The sequence below is a fragment of the Chlorocebus sabaeus genome, chromosome 6, assembly GCF_047675955.1.
Source record: "Chlorocebus sabaeus isolate Y175 chromosome 6, mChlSab1.0.hap1, whole genome shotgun sequence".
Taxonomy (NCBI): Eukaryota; Metazoa; Chordata; class Mammalia; order Primates; family Cercopithecidae; genus Chlorocebus; species Chlorocebus sabaeus.
In genome coordinates this window covers 56,170,053-56,189,970 of record NC_132909.1, presented here as the reverse complement: position 1 = coordinate 56,189,970, position 19,918 = coordinate 56,170,053, and the positions used below count along the sequence as shown (strand labels likewise).

Below are 19,918 nucleotides of genomic sequence, written 5' to 3'. Positions count from 1 at the left end.
CAGTGGCTGCTTGCTGGGGCCGGGATCTGCAGGGGAACCCAGGATGGCACTGGCCCACAGGGAGCTCCAGGTGTGGCTGGCTGGACACACGGTCAAGGTCACAAGGCCGGGAGAGTGGTGTCCTTTATTGCATTCATTGCTGGTCGCCCCAGCCCACTCCCCTCCTTGTTGTCTGTGCATCCAGGTCTCCAATAAATAAGTCAGCCGAGCTCCCCCAGCACTGCAGCTCCTGGGTGCCAGGCCGGGCACTCTCAGCCACCACAGCCGCAGGCAGCTGCCGAGAGCTGGGGCAGCCGCTGCCAGCGGTGGCGGTCGTCAAGAAAGGCCACGTCGGTGTAGCGAGTGGGCCAGCAGCAGGGCCCACCGTGGGCTCGGCCCTGGCCCTGCAGCCGGGCCAGCGCCAGGCCATGCTGGGTGCGGGCACCACGGGGGCAGCTGCCGGCGCAGTAGCGGAAGATGACCTTCTCCTCTGAGGCGTAGCCCAGGCCCAGCTCTGCCACCGATAGGGTCAGGCTCCACAGCTGGCATGGACCGGACGGGGCTCGGCGCAGGCGGGCAAGGGGGCGGTGGGTGCCTGTGGGAGAGAAGGGTGCTGACAGTGAGCAGGGTCAGGGCTGGGGGAATTTGGGAAGTCACAGAGGGTCCCTGGGGGTTCTTACCCAGCCAGGTCCCTCCAGCCTTTGCCACCTGCTCAGACGAGAACTCCCCATCGGCCACCGGAGCCCCACGGGCATCAGGGCCCCAGCCCTGTCCCAGCTGCAGGGACAGGAGCAGCAGAGAACCCAGCAGGACCTTCCCCACAGCCATTGTGACGGGCAGGTCCTGAGGGTGGGAGCTGTGCCCCGAATTTATGCCCTGCCTGGGCTGGAAGCTAACCTCTTCACTGCCGGCCCCTGCAGCCAGGAGGCCCCACGTCTCCACCAGCCCATCTCTTGCACCCTGGGATCCAGGCATCTCCTGCCCCGCACCCCACCCTTCTAAGGGTTAAGGGCTCACCCCCAGCCTACCCCACCCTGACATTCCACACACCCATTTCCTACGCCCCAGACACCCCCTGATTTACGAGTGCTGTGCTGGCGGCCAGGGCAGGCAACTGGTGTTCCCCCGACCTGCTGCCTGGAGCGGAAGTCGGGGGGCTTCGTTGGGACCCCATTGGGTTCCCTCCCCACTAAGTCAGGATGCTGGGGCTCAGGAGCCCCCACATGTATCATGTGCCAAGTGGGGCATATGTGAGTGCTGGGAAAGGTGGCTTGGCAGGGGACCGAGTCCACGGGAACCCTCCGTGGTGGCTCCCGCCTGGAGGATTAGGACATCATGCCCCTGTCTCCGGGCCTGGCTGAGCCAGCATCAAAACAGGAAAAGGGAGAGGCCTGGGGACAGCCAAGGGTGGGGACACAAGGGGACAGGGACGCCTGTCTCGGGAAGGCCAACCTAAGACTCCCATAACTGCAGCCCCATCCTGGGATCTGAGCGCGTCAGAGCCCCTGGGGTGATGGAGGCTGTCCAGGTCATGGTAATGCCTAGCATGATGCAGCCAGTGAGGATAGGGCTCTCCAGGCTTCCATACCCAGCCCTGTGTGAGCCCAGTCCCCTTCCCGGTACAGGGGAGCTCCTCAGAACCCGTCCTACTCAGCTTGGTGAGGAAATAAATGGGTACTTACAGAGTGTAAGGCAGTGCCCGTAGCTTTGAATGCAAAAACAAGCAAACAGCTTGTGATTGTCCGAAGGGGTACTTGACCCTAAGCACCCACAAGATTGGTGAAAATCAGAAAACCCTCACACACAGCCCGTGTGTGACCCAGGCGCGCCCCCGTGCTGTTCGTGGGGGTGTAAATTGCTAGCAGCTCTTTGGATGAGCACTGCTACTGGGGAATTGTAAATTACACCCTCTGCCCCAGGAGCCCTGTTTGTGGGGTTCCTCCCACACAGGCCAGTGAAACAGCTGGCACAGGGACGTCCGATGCCTTCTTCGTATTAGGAAAGACTGGAAGTGACCGCAACTCCATCCACGGGGGATTGTGACGATGATGATGATGATGTGGTTTTTCTTCCTGAAGTGCTTATTGAGATAATTTTCAGATGGAAAGAAAAGCCTGGGCTTGGCATGATGGCTCACTCCTCGGGAGGCTGAGGCGGATGAATCACCTGAGATTGGGAGTTTGAGACCAGCTTGACCAACATGGTGAAACCATCTCTACTAAAAATACAAAAATTAGCCAGGCATGGTGGTGGGCGCCTGTAATCCCAGCTACTTGGGAGGCAGAGGCAGGAGAATTGCTTGAACCTGAGAGGTGGAGGTTGCAGTGAGTTGAGATTGTGCCATTGCACTCAAGCCTGGTTGACAGAGTAAGACTCTGTCTCAAAAAAGCCTAGCCAGGCCCAGTGGCTCACACCTGTAATCCTAGCACTTCGGGAGGTTGAGGTGGGAGGATCATGGATCATTTGAGGTCGGGAGTTCGAGACCAGCCAGGCCAACATGGTGAATCCCCATCTCTAATGAAAATACAAAAATTAGGCTGGGCGCAATAGCTCACGCCTGTAATCCCAGCACTTTGGGAGGCCAAGGTGAGCAGATCACCTGAGGTCAGCAGTTCAAGACCAGCCTGGTCAACGTGGCAAAACCCCATCTCTTAAAAAATTAGCTGGGCGTAGTCCCAGCTACTCAGGAGGCTGAGGCAGGAGAATCACTTGGAACCCAGGAGGCGGAGGCTGCAGTGAGCCAAGATTGCACCACTGCACTCCAGCCTGGGCAACAGAGTGAAACTCCGTCTCAGAAATAAACCCAAAAACCAAAATTAGCTGGACGTGGTGGGGCATGCCTGTCATCCCAGCTACTCAGGAGGCTGAGGTAGAATTGCTTGAACCCAGGAGGCGGAGGCTGCAGTGAGCTGAGATCACACCACTGCACTTCAGCCTGGGCGACAGAGTGAGACTCCATCTCAAAAAAAAAAAAAAAAAAAAAAGCCTGAAGTCACCCAGATTTAAGCAACGGACCTGGCATTTGAACCCAGGTCCATACCTGAATGCAAAGCCCCTGCTCCTAACCACGGGGCCACACCACCCAGCCTCCTTAGATGAAGGTCCATGCAGTGGGGATGGCTGGGGCGAAACTGCTGAAGCAGCAGCTCCCTCTAGAGCTGCCTCTGCTGCCCAAGAAGGCCTGGTGGGAGAAGCAGGGAAGGGGGGGAGGTTGGCCTGAACTAGGACATTCCGAGGAATTAGCCGGACATCTCAGGCATTCCTGCTCGGCAGCCAAGGGCTGCAGAACTGGGTGGGGAAGACTTCCACCTGTAAGTTTCCAACCACCGGCAAGACGGAAGGGATCGCCTGGAAGATGGGTTCAGAAGTAGTGGCTGCAGCCAGATTCCATTTCCAGCTACATTGCTGACCAGGAACTGGAAAAGCCCTACCTTACAGAACGCCTGGCACTGCCAGATCAAATATATGCACGACCAAGCTTGTAAGAAGGGAAGGAAGCCCCCCAAAACATCACTGGGAACCTGAAACACAGGGACCCACAATCGGGGGGGAGAGGGGGTTGGCTTTGGTGGCCACCTAGGGACAAAGCCTGCAAGCCAAGAACCACACACAAAATGAGCTGGGTAGCTAGCAAAAGCCAAGGCAGAACCATCTGGAAGGACTGCCTGCAAAGTAGGCCACCCCGGATTCCCACAGAGCCCCCAGCTGGCCATGAGCATCCGATCCCAAATCACAAGAAAATCTATCACCACGGGGAGTCACAAGAAACAGAAGGCTGCCCAGGAACTTCAGCTTCTAGGTTTATCAGACTACAAAGTCAGGATGCGTAAAATAAAAACATCAGCCGGGCGTGGCTGGGTGCGGTGGCTCACGCCTGTAGTACCAATACTTTGGGAGGCCGAGGCAGGCAGATCACCTGCGGTCAGGAGTTCGAGACCAGCCTGGCCAACATGGTGAAACACCATCTCTACTAAAAATACAAAAATTGGCCGGGCGCGGTGGCTCAAGCCTGTAATCCCAGCACTTTGGGAGGCCGAGATGGGCGGATCACGAGGTCAGGAGATCGAGACCATCCTGGCTAACATGGTGAAATGCCGTCTCTACTAAAAATACAAAAAACTAGCTGGGCGAGGTGGCGGGCGCCTGTAGTCCCAGCTGCGTGGGAGGCTGAGGCAGGAAAATGGCATGAACCCAGGAGGTGGAGCTTGCGGTGAGCTGAGATCCGGCCACTGCACTCTAGCCTGGGTGACAAAGCGAGACTCCGTCTCAAAAAAAAAAAACAAAAAAAACACAAAAATTAGCCGGGCGTGGTGGCGGGTGACTGTAATCCCAGCTACTAGGGAGGCTGAGGCAGAATTGCATAAGCCAGGGAACTGGAGGTTGCGGTAAGCCAAGATTGCACCACTGTACTCCAGCCTGGACAACAAGAGTGAAACTCCATCTCAAACAAAACAAAACAAAAACACATTAGCCAGGCATAATCGTACATGCCTGGCTGAGCCATGAGTTCAAGGCTGGCCAGGGCAATACAGTGAGACCTCACCTCTACAAAAAATTTAAACATTAGCTGGGCATGGTGGTGTGCACTACTTGCAAGGCTAACGGGGGAGGATGGCTTAAGCCCGGGAGGTGGAGGGTGCAGGGAGCTGAGACAGTGGACACTGTAGTCCAGCCTGGACAACAGAGCAAGACCCTGTCTCAAAAACTAAAAAATAAAAATAAAACCATGAAAGGTGGGACCAAAACATAAGAAATAAGACATTTATCCTCAACAGAATAGCAGATCTAAAAAGGAAACAAAGAAATCTGAGCAATTTATTTTTTTATTTACTGAGACAGAGTCTCACTCTCATCCAGGTTGGAGTGCAGTGGCGTGGTCTCGGCTCACAGCAACCTCCACCTCCCAGGTTCAAGTGATTCTCATGCTTCAGCCTACAGAGTAGCTGGGACCTCAGGTGCCCACCACTATGCCTGGCTACTTTTTCGTGTGTGCCAGGATCTCATTCTGTCACCCGGGCTGGAGTGCAGTGGCACCATCAAAGTTCACTGCAGCCTTGAACTGGGCTAAGCCTCCCAGGTAGTGGGGACTGCAGGCGCGTATCATCACACCCAGCCCAAACTGAAGACTTCCTGGGCTGTGCGGTGGACAAGTCACGGCTGTAGAGAGAACTAAGGGAGTGGAAGGGAGAACTGTGGAAGTGGGCAGCACAGGCCCTTGGTCAGTGTGAGGGAGGCTGAGCCAGGAGAAGGAGGACAGTAAGAAGGCCTAACAGGCATCTGAAGATTCCAGAAGGAGGGGCCAGAGGAGGAGATGGCTTAACCTTTCCAGAATTGCTAACTCTGGGGCCCTGGGAGTCAGGGAGCAGGATAGTGAAGGGGCAGTGAGAGGCTGAGTTTCGGGGGCAGGGCTGTGTGCCGGACGGCGCCTCACTCCTTGAGGGAGAAGTGCATTTTGTCGTTGACCATCTTGCGCTCAGGGTTGAGGCGCTTGAGGATCTGGGCCAGCACGTTCACCGTCTGCTCGCTGCTCAGCCCTGTCTTCTTGGTCTGGAACTTTTTCAGCAGGTCCTTAGTGGTCATGGGCTTCCGTGTCAGGTAGCGGCGCACGGCATCCTCGGTCACCTGCACATCGCTGAGGATGGGAGGGTGGGGAAGGTGGCATCCGTGAGCTTGTCCCCGGTAGCCCTTGCCCTGCCCCCTGCCATCCTCGTCAGCTTACCCGCTACTGGGTGTTGACTTGCCCGATGGCGGCTGGGGGGTCGACTTCCCGGACAGGCTCTGGGGCCCCGCGTCCAGCCGCAACCGCTTGGCTACAGGCATTTCACTCACCCGCTTCCCTGTGGGAGTGGGGTCAGGGCTGAGTCTTGGGGGCAGGAGGCCGAACCCCTGAGCAGGACCCCGGGCTGGGCAGTGCCAGGAGTAGGGTTCAGGGGGATTGGGGACAGACAGGCCTCCACCCCCATCTCCATCTCCTCTCTGTCTTAAGCCCCAACAGAGGTCGGGAGGCCATGGCTGCAGGGAGTGAGGAGGCCACAAGCGCTCACCTTGCTCGAGTTTGCTGGCAGCCGCCCGCAGGGTGGAGGAGGTGCTGCTGCCCTCTGCGCTGGGCGTGCCTGGGCGGCTGTTGCCCCTCGAGCTCCCCCCCGACGGCTTCCGCTCTCTCTTGGGTGGCGTCTTCTTCTTCTGTGGAGGTCAGAGTGCGGTGAGGGGTGTGAGTCTGGAAACAGACGCCCAGGCCTCCCCTGTCACCGCGCTGGGCCTTACCGCCATGAAGAGGGCCGAGGAAGCCTCGCTGTCAATGTCACTCTCCTCTGAGCTGTCGGACTCCTCGCTGCTGTCTGCGGGGCACAGGAAAGGGGTCAGGGCCAGAGCAACCCCGGGACCCGGCATCCACCGGTACCTCCACTGCCAATGAGGGAGACCTGCAGGGGAGAGGGGAGGAGGCAGCAGAGGGCCAGGCCCTGACCCGAGCCTCCAACATGGGGGCCACACCTTTCCTGCGCTTCTTCTCCTGCGGGGTGGGCGCCTTCTTCTCCTCCTCCTCTTCCTTGTCCTCCTCGGGCGGCTTCTCCTCCTCACTCTCCTCGCTACTGTCGCTCTGCTCATCAACACCTGGGGGGACAGGGTATGAGCAAGAGCAGGGACGCACTGCCCGCATCTCCCCGGGGCCCGCCCAGCCCAGCCGCCGCCTACCCTTGGGCCCCTCCTCCTGCTGGGGCGGCTTGGCCTTGCTCTCAGGCTCGTCCTGGGAGCTGCTGTGAGACAGGGACGGCAGAGGGTGAGTGCGTGCCCGCAAGGCCGCACGGGGTCTCGCAGCCGCCTCGCGTCGGCCTCACCTGGAGCCGTCTGACATGTAGTCCACCTCCTGGCCCTCGAAGTCCCCATCATCGCTGTCCTCGAAGGCCTCATCATCGGAGCCCTTCTTCTTCTTCTTCTTCCTGCCACCCTTGGCCAGCGGCACCTTCTTCTTAGCCTTGGGGGCTCTGCCGCCTGGGAAGGGAGGAAAGGAAGGAAAAGGAGGGGGAGGCAGTGGGTATTCTGTGCAGTTTTGACATCCTGGGGGGCCTCACTGGCTGGGGAAACTGCCCCACCAAGGCCAGCCCAGGAGCTCAGCTCTCCTAAACTCCTGGTCCAGACCCCACACCCCAACCCACGTTCTCTAACGCTCACAGACCACTCCCCCTCTCCCAGACCACCCCAGGTGAGGCACCTGATAACCAGGGACAGCCCCTACAGCCCAGATCGCACAGGAATTACTGAAACTGGCCAACCCAGAGTTGCAGTTTCTCATAGGAACCCCCGTAAAGACCACAGCCAGGCCAGGTGTGATGGCTCATGCCTGTCAATTCCAGCACTTTGGCAGGCTGAGGTGGGAGGATGGCTTGAGCCCAGGAGTTTTCAGACCATCCTAGGCAACATAGTGAGTGAGACCCCAGTATCTACAAAAAATACAAAAATTAGGCCAGGTGCGGTGGCTCACACCTGTAATTGCAGCACTTTGGGAGGCCAAGACAGGCAGATTACCTGAGCTCGGGAGTTTAAGACCAGCCTGGCCAACATGGTGAAACCCTGTCTCTGCTAAAAACACAAAAATTAGCCAGGCGTGGTGGCGCATGCCTGTAATCCCAGCTACTCAGGATGCTGAGGTAGGAGAATCACTTGAACCTGGGAGGCAGAGGTTGCAGTGAGCTGAGATCGCACCACCGAGTTCCAGCCTGGGCAACAGTGCAAGACTCTGTCTCCAAAAAAAGAAACCAAAAATTAGCCGGGCATGGTGGTGCATGCCTGTAGTCCTGTAGCTACTCAGGAGGCTGAGGTGGGAGGATTGCTTGACCCTGGGAGGTCAAGGCTGCAGTGAGCTGTGATTGTACCACTGCACTCCAGCCCTGGTGAGAGAGAGAGATCCTGTCTCAAGAAAAAAAAAGAAAGAAGGGCCACAGCTCAGTTCTCCTGGGCTCTGGCTTTGCCTCCTGACTGACATCACTGCTCATCCAGGCAGCCTTGCCTGACTCATTCTTTTTTTTCTGAGACGGAGTCCCTCTCTGTCGCCCAGGCTGGAGTGCGGTGGCGCGATCTCGGCTCACCACAACCTCCATCTCCCAGGTTCAAGCGATTCTCCTGCATCAGCCTCCCGAGTAGCTGGGACTAGAGGCATGCACCACCATGTTCAGCTAATTTTTGTGTTTTCAGTAGAGACAAGGTCTCACTGTGTTGGCCAGGCTGGTCTCGAACTCCTCATCTCAGGTGATCTGCCTGCCTCAGCCTCTCAAAGTGCTAGACGACAGGCGTGAGCCACCGCACCTGGCCCCACGTGCCTCGAATTCTAGGGCCACTGTGAGCGACGGTAGACTTTGCCTTCACTGGCACCACCTGAGCAGGTACCTCTGTAGCCTAATGCCCGGGCCCCCGTGCTCACCCTCCTCACCGCTGGCGTCACTGGCATCAGACGACATCTCCAGGTCATCCTCCAGGTCGTGGATGCGCAGCTCGCTTGCCTTCCTGCGGCCGCGTTTCTCCTTCTCCTCCTCGTCCTCATCCTGGTCCTGATCCTTCAGCCGCCGCTGCTGCATGATGCTGAAGTGGTTCAGCACCTTGTTCCTCCTGGGGGCCAGGCACAGGGTGCTCATGCTGGGCCCGGCACCACCCTGCACCTGCGCTGGCAGGGGGCGAGCCCTAGGGCACCACCCACACAGCCTTCAATGCGATGTGGACCCCGGGGACTTGGGCTGTGGCCCAGGACTCCCTGAAACCACACGGATCGAACCGGCCCTTCCTGCCTTCCCTTTCCGCCCCGAGTCCCTCAAAGACCAGGTCCCTACGTGCTGCTGGAGTCTCAGCACCTCCCTTGGACTCAGAGTCTGGCCCCAATCCAGTCACACTGGTTTCTTGCTATTTTTTTTTTTTTTTTTTTGAGACAGACTCTCAGTCTGTCACAAAGGCTGGAGTGCAATGTGCAATCTTGGCTTACTGCAACCTCTGCCTCCCAGGTTCATGCCATGCTCCTGCCTCAGCCTCCAGAGTAGCCAGGACTACTCGCGCCCGCCACCATGCCCGGCTAATTTTTGTAGTTTTCATAAGGACGAGGTTTCACCACGTTGTGCAGGCTGGTCTCAAACTCCTGACCTCAGGTGATCCACCTGCCTCGGCCTCTCAAAGTGCTGGGATTACAGGCGTGAGCCACTGCGCCTGGCCAGATCTCTTGTTATCTTAATTTCTAGATGTCTTTTTCTTTAATAGCAAAACCTACTGTTTCCACTGGAACAATGTAACGTTGTCTCATTGCTCATGGAAGCTTCAAAAAACAGGAGTGCAGGCCGGGCTTGGTGCAGTGGCTCACGCCTGTAATCCCAGAACTTTGGGAGGCCGAGGCAGGTGGATCACCTGAGGTCAGGAGTTTGAGACCAGCCTGAACAACGTGGTGAAACCTCGCCCCTACGAAAACCACAAAAATAAGCCGGGTGTGGTGGTGGGTGCCTGTAGTCCCGGCTACTTGGGAGGCTGAGGCAGGAGAATTGCTTGAAGCTGGGAGGCAGAGGTTGCAGTGAGCCAAGACTGCACCACTGCACTCCAGCCTGGGTGACAGAGTAAGACTCTGTCTCCAAAAAACAAACAAACAAAAAAGACTGCATGTAATGAGAAGTGTTAGGAATACATGTAACATGGGCAAAGCCCAGGCTGGTGTGAAAGATAATGAAACTGCTGCATAACACTGTGAGCGGCTTTACCGCACTGAGCCGTGCACCAACAAAATGACAAGTTGGGTGCAGTGGCTTAAGCCTGTCATCCCAGCACTTTGGGAGGGGAGGCCAAGGCTGGATACTCGCTTGAACCCAGGAGTTTGAGACCAGCCTGAGCAACATAGCGAGACCCCATCACCATTTTTAATTTTTTTCTTGTTTTTTTTTTTTGAGTCGGAGTCTTGATCTGTCACCCATGCTGGAGTGCAATGGTGTGATCTCGGCTCACTGCAACCTCTGCTTCCCGGGTTCAAGTCATTCTCCTGCCTCAGCCTCCCCAGTAGCTGAGATTACAGGTGCCCACCACCATGCCCGGCTAATTTCTGTATTTTTAGTAGAGATGGGGTTTCACCAAATTGGCCAGGCTGGTCTCTTGGCCAGGATGGTCTTGAACTCCTGGCCTTGTGATCCGCTCTCCACGTGCCCAGCCTGAACAGTTCTTAGCTAAGTAGATTTAATATCTGATCAAGAGATGGCATTCTGGCTGGGCACCGTGACTCACACCTGTAATCCCAGCATATTGGGAGGCCAAGGCGGGCAGATCACTTGAGGCCAGGAGTTCGAGACCAGCCTGGGCAACACGGTGAAACCCCTTCTCTACTAAAAGTACAAAAATTAACCGGGTGTGGAGGCACACGTTTGTAGTCCCAGCTACTCGCGAGGCTAAGGCAGAATTGCTTAAACCCGGGAGGTGGAGGTTGCAGTGAGCCAGGGAGCTGAGATGGCACAACTGCACTCCAGCCTGGGCGACAGAGCGAGACTCTGTCTCAAAAAAATAAAAATTAAAAAAAGGCCGGGCACAGTGGCTCACGCCTGTAATCCCAGCACTTTGGGAGGCTGAGGCAGATCACAAGGTCAGGAGATCGAGACCATCCTGGCTTACACAGTCAAACCCCATCTCTAGTAAAAATGCAAAAAAATTAGCCAGGCGAGGTGGCGGGCGCCTGCAGTCCCAGCTACTCAGGAGGCTGAGGCAGGAGAATGGCGTGAACCTGGGAAGCGGAGCTTGCCGTGAGCTGAGATCGTGCCACTGCACTCCAGCCTGGGCAACAGAGCGAGACTCCATCTCAAAAAAGAGATGGCATTTCTCCTTTGGTTAACATCCAGGTTTTACACAATTCTATAAAATGCCAAATTCTTCTCCCTAAAACTTCCAAAGCAGATTCTAAGGAAAATGCAGCAAAAGGGAACCTGCCCTCCCAGCAAAGACTGATCGATGGATTTTACAATGGAGCCCCAGGAACTCAACCAACGTGGAGCAGGCAGGAAGACCGGGGGATGCTGTTCCAGGGTCCAGGGGCACAGAAACTGCCCCACAGGCTCGGAGGCTCATTACCTGGAGAGGAGGATGCTCTCACTGTGTGCTATTTATGGGGTTGCTTTTGGAGCTGAGCCAACCTACAACTCCAGAAATTTTAAAACCAAAAAAAATGACTAAAAACTAAAGCAGGCCAGGCATGGTGGCTCATGGATGTAATCCCAGTACTTCGGGAGGCCGAGGCGGGCAGATCACCTCAGGTCAGGAGTTTGAGACCACCTGGCCAACATGGGGAAACCCTGTCTCTACAAAAAATACAAAATTGGGCTGGGCGCGCTGACTCACGCCTGTAATCCCAGCATTTGAGAGGCCGAGGTGGGCGGATCACAAGGTCAGGAGATTGAGACCATCCTGGCTAACACGGTGAAACCCCGTCTCTACTAAAAATACAAAAAATTAGCCAGGTGTGGTGGCGGGCGCCTGTAGTCCCAGCTACACGGGAGGCTGAGACAGGAGAATGGCATGAACCTGGGAGGTGGAGCTTGCTGAACCCAGCAGGTGGAGCTTGCAGTGAGCTGAGATCGCGCTACTGCATTCCAGCCTGGGTGACAGAGCGAGACTCCGTCTCAAAAAAAAAAAAAAAAAAAAATTACAAAATTAGCCGGGCGTGGTGGTGGCCAACTGTAATCCCAGCTACTCGGGAGGCTGAGGCAGGAGAATGGCGTGAACCCGGGAGGCAGAGGTTGCAATAAGCTGAGATTGCGCCACTGCACTCCAGCCTGGGCAACAAGAGCAAAACTCAGTCTCGAAGAAAAAAACAAAAAACCACTAAAGCAAAGAGGGAAAAAGGTGTTTTTTTTAACCCTTTGTGAGCCATCAACTCTTTGAGCATCTGCTCATCTGTGACCTGTGCAAATCCCATTTTGCAGATGCATCCAAAGTGCCCTCCCCACCATCTGCAAGCACCCTAGGGTGGTGGTGGCCCTAAGGTCTCATCCAAAGCCATAACATCCAAGACCAAGTGCTCTGGGCCCCCAGCCTCGTCCCTCTGCCCACAGTCACTCTGCACTGGCCTCATGCACTGTCTCTCCACAGCCCTTAACTGTACCCGCCTCACCTCTGAGATCAATGACACTGCTAGAGAAACCCTCCCAGGATGCCCTGCGTGGAGCTGTTGCCCTGCAGTGGATCAGGCTGTGTGACCTGCAGCCTGTGAAAGCCAAGGGGGCAGTTAGATCCCATCCTGCTCTGCCAATTTCAGCTCCAGATCACCCCTTCCTATCTGTTTCCCCCTGAACTGACAGCTCCGAGATGGCTGAGTGGGGTCTGCCTGGTTACCCCTGAGTCCCCAGCTCCCAGCACAGGGCCTGGTGATATACCCACAGCAAGGCACCCCATTTCCCTCACTTCTGTCCCCAGCCGCCACACAGTCCACTCACCTCTCCCACTCCTCCTCAGCCTCCTCAGCAGTGAGCGTGCGGTGCCGGGCCAGTGGCGTGAAATTATACCAGTTGTGCACGGGGAAGGCCTCGAAGGCCCCGTCGGGGCACTGGGTGAAGATGTAGTAGGACGTGTTCTCTGTCACGCCTCCCTTCTTGATGCCCTTGAACCTGCAGGGAGCCACGGTCATGGCCTGGCCCACAGGGACCAGCCCAGCCCTGCCTGTGTCCCCCCAGGCCTGCCTCCTTTATGGCACTTGCCATAGGAGGAAGACCAACGAATGCCCATGAGGCCTTCAACCAGCTGGGCCTCGCCAATTCTCACATCTGGGAACAGCGCCGGCACACCTACACTGCAAAGGGCTGGGCATGTGCGCATCGGGATCATTTCTGGAAAGACCGTGTGAGATTATCTCAGAAGAACCCAACCCTGTAGTCAGACCATCTACATTTGCCTCCAGCTCTGCTACTTGTGGGCCATACCCAGGAAACTGAGGAGCCAAGTGAGAGGATGGGGCGGGAAGGCATGGCCAGATATGTTTTTTTGAGATGGAGTCTACTTATTTATTTTGAGACAGGGTCTCACTCTGTCACCCGGGCTGGAGTGCAGTGGTACAATCTCAGCTCACTGCAACCTTCGCCTCCCGGCTTCAAGCGATTCTCGTGCCTCAGCCTCCCAAGTAGCTGGGATGACAGGTGTCCGCCACCACGCCCAGCTAATTTTTGCAGTTTTAGTAGAGACGGGGTTTCACCATGTTGGCCAGGCTAGTTTTGAACTCCTGATCTCGAGTAATCTGCCCGCCTCGGCCTCCCAAAGGGCTGGGATTACAGGCGTGAGCCACCATGCCCAGCCATGGCATGGCCAAATCTGAAGTGGACACCTGGCCCAGGCCACCATTCCCTCAAGCCTAAACAACTGCCCAGCCTCCTAAGGCCTCCACTTCATTCTCTTCTACCCTAAAGGTCCAGGCAATCTGGGTGAGCGCCCCTTCCCTGCCTACAGCTTTCCAAGGCTCCACTGGGTCCAGCACATCCTGGCACCTACTGCCCTGTGTGAGCTGCCTGTCTCTCTCACTATCACCCAACTGCTGTGCCTGGAGCGCCCTTGATCAACCTAACCTAGACCCCTCCCATTCTGGCCTCAGTCTGCCCCCTCTGAGAGGTCATCTCAAGTGTCATGAGCCCCCAGGGTTGGCCACCCAAGCTTCCTGCACTGGGTACTCAGAGCTGCCTCAGAGCCAGGCACAAGTACCAACTCAGTGAACTATCTTCAAAAATACAACCCCAGGGCCTGGGCAGTGGCTCACGTCTGTAATCTCAGTACTTTAGGAGGCCAAGTTAGGAAGATCACTTGACCCCAGAAGTTCAAGACCAGCCTGAGCAATGCAGCAAGACCCCATCTCTACCAAAAGTACAAAAATGAGCCAGGCATGGTGGGGCACGCCTGTAGTCCCAGCTACTCAGGAGGCTGAGGTGGGAAGATCTTTTGAGCCCAGGAGTTGGAGCCTGCAGTGAGCTAGGATCGCGCCACTGCGCTCCAGCCTGGGCGACAGAGTGAGACCCTGTCTCAAAATAAATAAGTAGGCTGGGTGGCCGGGCACGGTGGCTCACACCTGTAATCCCAGCACTTTGGGAGGCCGAGGCGGGCAGATCACAAGCTCAGGAGATCGAGACCATCCTGGCTGACACGGTGAAATCCCATCTCTACCGAAAATACAAAAAAATTAGTCGGGCGTGTTGGCAGGCGCCCGTAGTCCCAGCTACTCGGGAGGTTGAGGCAGGCGAATGGCATGAACCTGGGAGGCGGAGCTTGCAGTGAGCCAAGATCAAGCCACTGCACTCCAGTCTGGGTGACAGAGTGAGACTCTATCTCAAAATAAATAAATAAATAAATAAATAAATAAAGTAGGCTGGGTGGGGTGGCTCACATCTGTAATCCCAGCACTTTGGGAGGCAGAGGCAGGAGGATCACGAGGTCAGGAGTTCGAGACCAGCCTGACCAATATGGTGAAACCCCATCTCTACTAAAAATACAAAAATTAGCCGGGCCTGGTGGTGGCAGGCACCTGTACTCCCAGCTACTCAGGAGGCTAAGGCAACAGAATCGCTTGAAACCGGGAGGTGGAGGTTGCAGTGAGCCAGGATCATGCCACTGCACTCCAGCCTAGGCGACAGAGCAAGACTCCATCTCAAAAAAATAAATAAGTAAAATAAGATAACATAAATAAATAAAAAATAAAACCCTACAGGGATGGAAGTGCCAGCACCTCCATCGCAGCAGTGGGAATCCGAGGTCCAGAGAGGGCACCCCACAAAGTATGTAAGTTGAGGGGGGATATGGACTGGTCGCTAAGCCGGCACTGCCACCGCCCCACCACTTACTTCCTGCCAGATTTGCCGTTGACCCGGAGCAGCCAGGGCTGGTCCTCGGGCCGGAACTCCTTGAGGACGATGCCATACTTCTTCCTCCGAGCCTCCTCCCGAAGCTTGCGGTTGAACTCACTGCCCGCGCCCGATTCGGGCATCTCCTCCTCTTGGTAGATTTTCTTGTTGCTCAAGTCCCGCTCCAGCCGAGCCTAGGGGAGCAGGAAGCAAAGCCTCTCAGGGTCCCTGGCTTTGCTTGGGCGGTGCCCCGCTCCAGGAATGCCCTTCCTCACCCTAGGCCAAGCTCTAGACGCTCAAAACCAACTTACCACTTGGCAACAAGGGAGGAGAATGGTAGCCTTTGATAAATCTGGGTAAAGGGAATTTGAGCGAGCCTTGTGTTCTATTTTTGCAACTTAAAAGCTTGAAATTACTTCCAAATTAAAATTAAAGAGAAAAAGACCACCTGGTGGCCATCGAGCAGGCCATCGAAGGCAAAATTCCTTATCTGAGGAAAGTAGAAGTAATGAAGACTTCCCTACTCTGTACAGCAGGCATCTGGTTCCAGGCTTCTTTTCCAAATTTTTTTTTGAGACGGAGTCTCGCTCTGTCGCCCAGGCTAGAGTGCAGTGGCTGGATCTCGGCTCACTGCAAGCTCCGCCTCCCGGGTTTACGCCATTCTCCTGCCTCAGCCTCCCAAGTAGCTGGGACTATAGGCGCCCGCCACCTCGCCCGGCTAGTTTTTTGTATATTTTTTAGTAGAGACGGGGTTTCACCGTGTTAGCTAGGGATCTCCTGACCTCGTGATCCGCCCGTCTTGGCCTCCCAAAGTGCTGGGATTACAGGCTTGAGCCACCGCGCCCAGCTCTTTTCCAAATATTTATAACTAACTAGAATGGCTACACATCTCCAGAATGCATGCATATCAAAACTCCTTGTGTGGTGGCTCGTGCCTGTAATCCCAGAACTTTGGGAGGCCAAGGCAGAAGGATCGCTTGAGCTCAGGAGTTTAAGACCAGCCTGGCATCAGAATGGCTTGAACCTGGGAGGCAAAGGCTGCAGTGAGCCGAGATCACGCCACTGCACTCCAGCCTGGGTGACAGAGTGACACTCTGTCTTATTTTAAAAAAAGGCCAGACGCGGTGGCTCATACCTGTAATCCCAGCACTTTGGGAGGCTGAAGCAGGCGGATTCACCTGAGGTCAGGAGTTTGAGATGAGCCTGACTAACATGGGGAAACCCAATCTCTGCTGAAAATACAAAATTAGCAGGGTGTGGTGGTGCATGCCTGTAATCCCAACTACTCGGGAGGCTGAGGCAGGATAATTGCTTGAACCCAGGAGGCGGAGGTTGCGATGAGCCAAGATCACACCACTGCACTCCAGCCTGGGCAACAAGAGCGAAACTTTGTCTCAAAAAAAAAAAAAAAAAACGGCCGGGCTCAGTGGCTCAAGCCTGTAATCCCAGCACTTCGGGAAGCCAAGACAGGCGGATCACAAGGTCAGGAGATCGAGACCATCCTGGCTAACACGGTGAAACTCCGTCTCTACTAAAAAAATACAAAAAAACTAGCCGGGCAAGGTGGCGGGCACCTGTAGTCCCAGCTACTCGGGAGGCTGAGGCAGGAGAATGGTGTAAACCCAGGGGGCGGAGCTTGCAGTGAGCCAAAATCCGGCCACTGCACCCCAGCCTGGGCGACAGAGTGAGACTCCGTCTCAAAAAAAAAAAAAAAAAAAAAAAAAGACCAGCCTGGGCAACATAGTGAGATTCTATATCTATTTTTAAAAAATAAAAAGGCCGGGCACAGTGGGAGGCTGAGGCAGGTGGATTACTTGAGGTCAGGAGATCAAGACCAGCCTGACCAACATGGCGAAACTTCATAAAAAGACAAAAATTAGCTGGGCGTGGTGGCAGGCACCTGTACTCGGGAGGCTGAGGCAGAAGAATGGCTTGAACCTGGGGAGGTGGAGATTGCAGTGAGCCCAGGTCATGCCACTGCTCTCCAACCTGGACAACAAGAGACTCTATCACAAAAAATAAATAAAATAAAATAAATAAAAAGAATCTCATTGTGCAATATTTGCTGACATTAAGGCACCAAAATCTCTACAAATGTTACCATTTATTGTGACCTATGTGGCTAATATGATCCGAATTACCCTTAAGCTCTTGATTTAAGGTCCATATATACCATTTCCAAAACACTCTAGAATCAGCCACATCTCATAACCTCCACTGCCCCCAGTGCCCACCAGGACTCACCTAGACCAGACCAGTTGCTTCTACCCGGTCTCCCTTTAACTGCCCTCAAACCCACAGTCTGTCTCCCTACAACAGCCAGATCACACGACAACCTCCCAGTTGAAGACACTTTAATGGTTCCCAAAGTCCTTTCTAGAGCCTCTGATGGCAGGGGCTCTGGGAAAGCCCCCAGCCCAGTCCCCTCCCTTGCCCAGATAAACCTTGGCCAAAAATGCCCATCAGTGGGCACAACTTCTAAATGTTCTCCTTTAAGGAGAGGCCTCCGGTGGGCCTACCAAACCTAACTTACAGGGACACCCAAGAGCTTGACCTGGGCCTTTGCCATTCTTTTTTTTGTTTGTTTTTTGAGATGGAGTCTTGCTCTGTCGCCCAGGCTGGAGTGCAGTGGCCGGATCTCAGCTCACTGCAAGTTCCGCCTCCCAGGTTTACACCATTCTCCTGCCTCAGCCTCCCGAGTAGCTGGGATTACAGGCGCCCGCCACCTCGCCCGGCTAGTTTTTTGTATTTTTTTAGTAGAGACGGGGTTTCACCGTGTTAGCCAGGATGGTCTCAATCTCCTGACCTCGTGATCTGCCCATCTTGGCCGCCCAAAGTGCTGGGATTACAGGCTTGAGCTGCCACACCCAGCTTTTTTTTTTTTTTTGAGACAGGGTCTTGCTCTGTTATCCAGGGTGGAGTGCAGTGGTACAATCATAGCTCACTGCAGCCTTGAACCCCTGGGCTCAAGCGATCCTCCTACCTCAGCCTCCTATATAGGCCTACAGACCCACACTACCAGCCCCAGCTAATTTTTTAATTTTTTTGTAGAGTTGGGGTCTTGCTATTATATTGCCCAGGCTGGTTTTGAACTCCTAGCCTTAAGCAAGCTTCCTGCCTTGGCCTCCCAAAGTGCTGAGATTAGGGGTGTGAACTACTGCACCCAATCCTTTGTCATCTATCTTTTCTTCACTTTGAGAAAAGTGAGAAAATTAAGACTTAGTTACTATGACAGTTAAGCAACTATTACAATCACCAAGGTCAGGGTCATGTTCTCCCACCACCCCAGCCCCCAACCCCCAGGACCCAGGGACTTACCTGATTCCACGTAGCAAAGTTGACTTTATCGGCTGCATTAAAAGCCATGATGTTATATTTTTTGGTTGTATTCCTGCAGTGGATTAGAAGAGGTGGTGTCAATCCAAACAGCAGTTCAATCATTAATTTAATGAATTAATGCGATTGAACCATTAATTCAATCAGCCCTCCAACTGGATCATTAATTCAATCAAATCGTTAATTCAATCGCTCAATCCAATTGAACCATTAATTCAATTCAATCATTCCATTCAACTGAATCATTTATTCAATTCAATCACTCAACAAACCCACCCCGATTCATTCAGCCTGTTTTGCCTGGCAACACTGGATACAGAAAACTCCAAGGATTCCCAGTCTGCCAGAGAAGCTAGACCCATCCCCTCTTGACCCCAGGCAGAAGAGCAGATGGAGGGACAAAGATTTGGGGGAACCCAAGATGTGGAGATTATTGTGAACTCAGCCTTGGGGAGGAGGGAGGACAGGCACGGAGTGCTTCCTGGAGGAGGAAGATACTGGGGCTCAGCTTTGCAGAATCAACAAGAATTCACCCAGCAGAGTCACAGTCTAGGGGTTGAGGGGAGGCACTCATGGCAGAGGGAACAGGATGTACAAAGGCCTAGAAAGGAAAGATAGCCCGACCATTTTGAAACAGGACGAGGAATATGTCCTTACAGCTGGCCTGGGCATCATGGGTTCGAAGGTTAGGCCAGGGGACTGGATCGCCGTGTTATTAATGCACTCATTCATTCATTCGTTTAAAAAAGCTGTGTTGTCCCCAGGGAAGCCTCAGCTTAATCTCAGCCCTGCCCTTCAAGTCTCTCCCAGTCTGGAGGGAGAATCACAGACAGGGCCAGAAACGCCTGGCTAAGAAGACCGTGAAGGTTTTCATTTTTGGAGGGTGGAGAGGAGTGGGAGATGGGCTGGGGACTTACTTGGGAACTCGAACGACGTATTCAGTGACATTTTGGCTGCTAGGGCCCTGCGGAAAAAGGAACCGGACGGTGAGTGAGGAGTTGCCGAGGTCGCCGTCGGGACCCCGGAACCCCGCCAAACCCACACTCACTAGGGCCGCCATGGGCAATGGTCAGTGGTTCCGATCTGGTCTGACCCGGGTTCCTTTCGTCTCCTCTGGCGTGCGCGTCCCTCGATCCCTGGGAAGCCGCCGCTCGCTGTCAGGTCTCTGTCCCTGAGCGAAGACCCCAAACCCAGGCGCCTCCGGCACTGGGAAAAGGTAACCGGAAGAGGCGCTGCAGCTACTCCGTCTATGCGTCTGCGGCCGCTTAACCCGGAAGCGAAACCCTCCAGCGGCCGCGTCGCGATGGCAACCTTCTTAGCGACTGTGGCCGCCTCAATGCGCAGTCACTTATGCTTCTCGGCGGCTATGGTCACCTCAAAAGGGCCACCACGGTCCCTTCTTAGACTCAGCAAACCCAGGCCGAGTCTGAGATAAACTAACCGGCCTCTGTCGCTGGCGCTCTTTTATACAACAAGGTTAACTTCATCAAATGGGGGACCGCCCTCCCTCGTGACGTCACGCCCAAGGACCGCGGGGCATCCTGGGTGGGGAGAGGGAGAAGAGTCCTCCTTGCCGGCCCCCAGGCACTTTGCGCATGCGCCATGTCGCTCTGGACCTGGGGGGTGCCCAAGAAGGCCGCGTCACCATAGCAACCGAGGCCTACTCCGGTCGGGTCGAACCGCCGCTTGGCTCCCCATGGGCCTGTTTGGGGTTCATTTCCTCCCCCTACCCCGAAGGGATGGACCCCGTCATTGTCGCAAAATGACCGGGGCGGGGACCCTTGTGA

General features: G+C 55.1%; 2 protein-coding genes across 4 annotated transcripts; both read right to left on the bottom strand.

The window, feature by feature from the left end:
* Positions 1 to 105: 105 nt before the first annotated feature.
* On the bottom strand, positions 106 to 4,675 carry PSPN (persephin). Its single transcript, XM_007994975.3, has 2 exons — positions 660 to 4,675; positions 106 to 574 (listed from the first exon to the last, which is right to left on the bottom strand). Exons 1-2 carry the CDS (start codon positions 952 to 954, stop codon positions 252 to 254), a joined length of 618 nt encoding a protein of 205 aa, XP_007993166.3. The 5' UTR covers positions 955 to 4,675; the 3' UTR covers positions 106 to 251.
* A 109-nt stretch (positions 4,676 to 4,784) lies between these two features.
* Positions 4,785 to 19,592, bottom strand: GTF2F1 (general transcription factor IIF subunit 1). 3 transcript variants are annotated; one of them, XM_037994453.2, is made up of 13 exons: positions 19,180 to 19,592; positions 19,049 to 19,095; positions 18,114 to 18,186; positions 14,796 to 14,989; positions 12,414 to 12,584; positions 8,405 to 8,580; positions 6,816 to 6,969; positions 6,673 to 6,734; positions 6,472 to 6,591; positions 6,244 to 6,317; positions 6,024 to 6,162; positions 5,699 to 5,816; positions 4,785 to 5,611 (listed from the first exon to the last, which is right to left on the bottom strand). In XM_037994453.2, the coding sequence occupies exons 1-13, from the start codon at positions 19,189 to 19,191 to the stop codon at positions 5,407 to 5,409; spliced, it is 1,545 nt and encodes a 514-aa protein (XP_037850381.1). In that variant the 5' UTR covers positions 19,192 to 19,592; the 3' UTR covers positions 4,785 to 5,406. The 3 variants fall into 3 exon arrangements, with proteins under 3 accessions (XP_037850381.1, XP_037850380.1, XP_037850379.1); XM_037994452.2 differs by having other exon boundaries at positions 6,673 to 6,731; positions 8,396 to 8,580; positions 19,180 to 19,591; XM_037994451.2 differs by having other exon boundaries at positions 8,396 to 8,580; positions 19,180 to 19,589.
* Positions 19,593 to 19,918: the final 326 nt, after the last annotated feature.

Excerpts from the sequence above, each read along its gene's own strand:
- PSPN (XM_007994975.3), bottom strand. The coding sequence starts at position 954 with ATGCCTGGATCCCAGGGTGCAAGAGATGGGCTGGTGGAGACGTGGGGC. Across the intron at positions 575-659 it reads GGCTGGAGGGACCTGGCTGG|GCACCCACCGCCCCCTTGCC; the intron begins GTAAGAACCCCC and ends TCTCTCCCACAG.
- GTF2F1 (XM_037994451.2), bottom strand. Across the intron at positions 18,187-19,048 it reads TACGTCGTTCGAGTTCCCAA|GAATACAACCAAAAAATATA; the intron begins GTAAGTCCCCAG and ends AATCCACTGCAG. Across the intron at positions 14,990-18,113 it reads ACTTTGCTACGTGGAATCAG|GCTCGGCTGGAGCGGGACTT; the intron begins GTAAGTCCCTGG and ends CTGCTCCCCTAG.